The sequence below is a fragment of the Phalacrocorax carbo genome, chromosome 2 (assembly GCF_963921805.1).
Source record: "Phalacrocorax carbo chromosome 2, bPhaCar2.1, whole genome shotgun sequence".
In the NCBI taxonomy this organism is placed as follows: domain Eukaryota; kingdom Metazoa; phylum Chordata; class Aves; order Suliformes; family Phalacrocoracidae; genus Phalacrocorax; species Phalacrocorax carbo.
The window spans coordinates 131825803-131829751 of record NC_087514.1 but is presented as its reverse complement, the minus strand read 5'-3'; the positions used below and the strand labels follow the sequence as shown (position 1 = coordinate 131829751).

Sequence of the window (3949 nt, the reverse complement as noted above, 5' to 3'; positions counted from 1 at the left end):
AAAATGCTTTCAGTCATACAGCCATTGTTCTGATATTATGTTTTACAACCAACAGGACATAAGTTGCACAGAAGTAAATGGAATTTATACTACACTGCCACAGAAGTAAACTACTACAACAATCACTACAATTATCACTGCCTTATGCTTCAAAGGTTTGTACAGAATAAATACAGTATTCATAACATGAAGACAGGTTTGCATTTCAGTTCTCAAATGTTTCCTTTTCATGACCTTTAGTTTTGAAAACACATTGCAGCTTTTCCAAGTCTTTCGGTTTCTGTCTTCATTATTTCATTCCAGTATTAACGTAACTGTTAGAATTCATATCCCTAAAAACATCAGACAAATAAAATATAATCTGTTATAATCAGGTGAGACAGTGTGAAAGGAATGAAAGGAATCAAATTAAATAAGAAAGAATCTTGGCTTCTGATACATCAGTTATTTTTCCTGGCCTGAACTTCTACTGTATGCATGTGTCAGATGCAAGTCAGGGGTAGCCAAGTGAAACTTGGTTCCAAGACAAATGGACAGTTCAGATAAAGCAGCAGATATGATGAGAAAGACTGTTATTGAAGAACTGGTTTAAATTATTCTTAGTAATGGGCAGGAAATATTTTTCCTATCCTGAAAAAATTTCTGAGATGTCAAAAAAAAATTTTCATCTTAACCTGGAATGAAAAATCAAAATCTCAAACATTGTCTCAGTAAGACAATCTGAAAAAAAAAAGTTTGGATGAGAAAAAACCCAGGCATTTTCAAAATGCTGCAATTCAGCTTGGAATTTTGTCTTCTTTTTAAACTCAAATTTACATAAATTTAGAAAAAGAAGCATAATTTTCAGGTAGTTTCCTTTGGTCATTTTACAGTGCTGAACTGGGATATTTTAATGATTCTGAACCTTTTTTACCAAACCTTTAAACTTTTCAAAATGAAATCTGATCTAAAAAAGCGTTGTCAGACCTAATCTTGTCATATGAACATTTTCGGCTTTGGCTATTTGGCATCTTCTCATTAGAAAATATTTCATAAAGAGATTCTCTACTGGTTCTTGTGATGAGACCTTTTTTATTTGATGAACTGCAAATCTCTCTTTTAGCAAATTGGACTCATACTGAAATGCTTAGGGAATATCCCTTGAGGAAGTCTGTTTGTATTTGATCATTGCTAACCTGATTTAATATGCATTTTAATATATGGCTTGAATGCTTGCATAGTATTACCTGGTTCAGATTCCTGAACATCTTGAGACAGACTGATGGACAGTGACTTCCCAAATCTCTGTGGCAAATTTAGAAGTGATTGACTGGAACTTTTAACAAGTGGAGATCTCCCAAGCCTGTGTGATACCTTTGGAGCACGCCTAGGTATGTTCTCTCCAAAAGCTCTCCCAAATCTCAGAGGCAAATTAGCAATTGGTTTAATGCTTCTTTCTTCTGGATAATTTCTTCCAAACCTGAGAGGTAAATTAGCAACTGAATTTGGCATCTTATTTACTGTAGGAGGGTTCATCTTAATGATATTTTTTGATCCCCAGTCTTTCATTTCTTCAAAATTGAGACTCCTCTGCTTTTCTTCCAAGATATTATCTTTAATCTAAGGAAAATAATTTAAAAAAGGATGCTATCATTTTATAGGACATGAATCCAGCTACCAATCACACAAAGCATTCATTTTCATATCTCCTTAGAAAGCTGCTGTGTAATACTCTTTTCTTGATATCTAATGCTTTTTAGCTGTGTTTGCTAAACTCCATTGTAGTGTGAGCTACTTCATATGGATTATTTCATAGGCAGACATTGTCCTGCTTACCTTTTCAGTACACCAACCACAAGAGCACGTCTTCATATCAGTATCTACAACTGTTCAAACTGTGTCAGTTGGAAATATTTCTGGGCATAGGTGTTGGTACCTGTGCCATCACTTAAGTGTGGACAGGAGTCATTGTCAGGTCCATATTTGGTAATACCACCAACTGAAGCTGTTTGGAGGGGAAGATGCTGACTATATTTAGTGACTTAACACAGACCCAGCCTCTTACTCATCTGGCCTGAATGAACAGGAGGATGGGCCAAGCTACCTGAAGGTGTAGCTCATTTCTTCCTAAGCACTGGGTGGATGCTTTTGACCCAATATCCTGCTGGGCTAACAGCCAGGGAAATAAATGGAAAACATTTGGGTCAAGTCCACATCATGCCTGTTCTGGCTTTGCAGCATAGAGACTGACCTGAGCTTTAAGTTGCTTTAGTCTCCACCAGTATGCAAGATGTGCTAGGAGCTCCTGGACTCCTAATTTTCCTGCAACCAGCACAAAATCTACTTTCTGCATCTACGCTGGCGTACAGGGAAGAACTGAGCCTAGTATATTACATGTCCCTTGATATAAAGGGCAGTTGTTGCCCAAAAAATAGCTGTATCAACATGACCCTTTCCTATATAGCAGTGTTCCTTCCCTGGGCATATAGAAAATCACTTATTTTTGTGACAAAAATGAGTTTTGAAGCCTTAACAGAAAATACGTGCAAATAAGTGTTTTAATTTCAGTTAAAGACACAAAAGCTACTAATCCTGATTTCAGTTCCTTATCCCCATTTGGTAACTTTCCTGGGAGCTTCTCTAGCTCCTGGGAGAGGAGGGGAATGAACCATTCTAGTTCATACTCCATGATTAAAATATTAAATAAGCCATCCCTCTGATCACACCTGCACACCCCTTCTGAAGTACATAAAAGACAGTGAGCTGAAGACCACAGGATTTTGCTGGCATAATTAAAGTTGTATTTTGGTTTGAAGGATCTTTATTACACCAATGATGATGAGTCAAAAAGAGAGGTTGGCTCTCATTTCCCAGGGAGTATTTTCAGGGCAGACAAGAAAAATAATACAGATGAACTGTGCAAATTTTATTTGGCATCTATTGAGACATAATAAATGTGCAGCCCTGCAAAGATATTTTTATAGTCAATTTCCAGAGTAGAATTTTAAGACCATTAACTATATTAGATTTATAATGTTCCCTGTTTATCATTATTCTTTGAGTATTACAAGCATGCCTTTATTAATTTTGGATTAATAATGTTTCTGTTATATTATGTGCATAAAATGCCTGACAGGAATGTTAATTGAGGCCCCACTGTGTAAGTAAGAAACATTTCAGAAAAAGTCTCAACCTGATTGCAAGGCTGTATTGCAAGAAAATTGAAACATGAATTGATTTACACAGTATGTATGTCTGAGCAAATAAATTCCCTGAAAATTCTTTCAGCAAGCCTCTTTCATACTGCTAGTGCTGTAATGCTGAATACCGTGCAGTGAGGTTAGGAGAGTCTTTGCCAAAAAATTCAAAGTGCTCAGGATCAGACCCACAGTTCCCCCAAATGTCATAGTAATACAGATCTTACCTCGTAATATTTATCATCATCATCTTCTCTGCTCTGCAGACTGGACTTCATCGGTTCATCCAGGCACATACTATTTGATATTAGAAAGACCACTGTAGCTAAAGCAAATAGAATAAACTCCTTGGTTGAAATGACTTTCATTTTTCTCAAATTAAGCTTACTTAGAGAGCTCAGAATCTGTACAGAAAAGAAAACTGCCATCATTTTATATGATCAGAAAACAAAAAGATTTTGTTCCCTGTGACATCAGTTTCAAAAGCTTCAATTCTTAATATTAATTAAGGGTGTAATCTGAATATATTTGAAGAATGTTGGGAATTTCTTTTGTGAACCTTTTTAACCAACATAGCTTCTTGTTAGGGACACGCTGACTTTACAAATATTTTCTTCTGGTGAAATATGTCTTAATTAGCTAAATTTGAGAGCCATAACAGAGGGACTTAAAACTGCCACAATGTTGCATCACTAGTAGACAAAAACACCCTGTTTCTTTCTTTTGTATCAGTGTTCTCAGAAGGATTCCTCTGTCTAAATGGTCCTTTTGGA

The 3949-nt window shown here is 36.0% G+C and overlaps 1 protein-coding gene across 1 annotated transcript; it reads right to left on the bottom strand.

Moving 5' to 3' along the window:
* Positions 1-669: 669 nt before the first annotated feature.
* On the bottom strand, positions 670-3544 carry NPVF (neuropeptide VF precursor). Its single transcript, XM_064441812.1, has 3 exons — positions 3404-3544; positions 1227-1599; positions 670-674 (listed from the first exon to the last, which is right to left on the bottom strand). The coding sequence occupies exons 1-3, from the start codon at positions 3542-3544 to the stop codon at positions 670-672; spliced, it is 519 nt and encodes a 172-aa protein (XP_064297882.1).
* Positions 3545-3949: the final 405 nt, after the last annotated feature.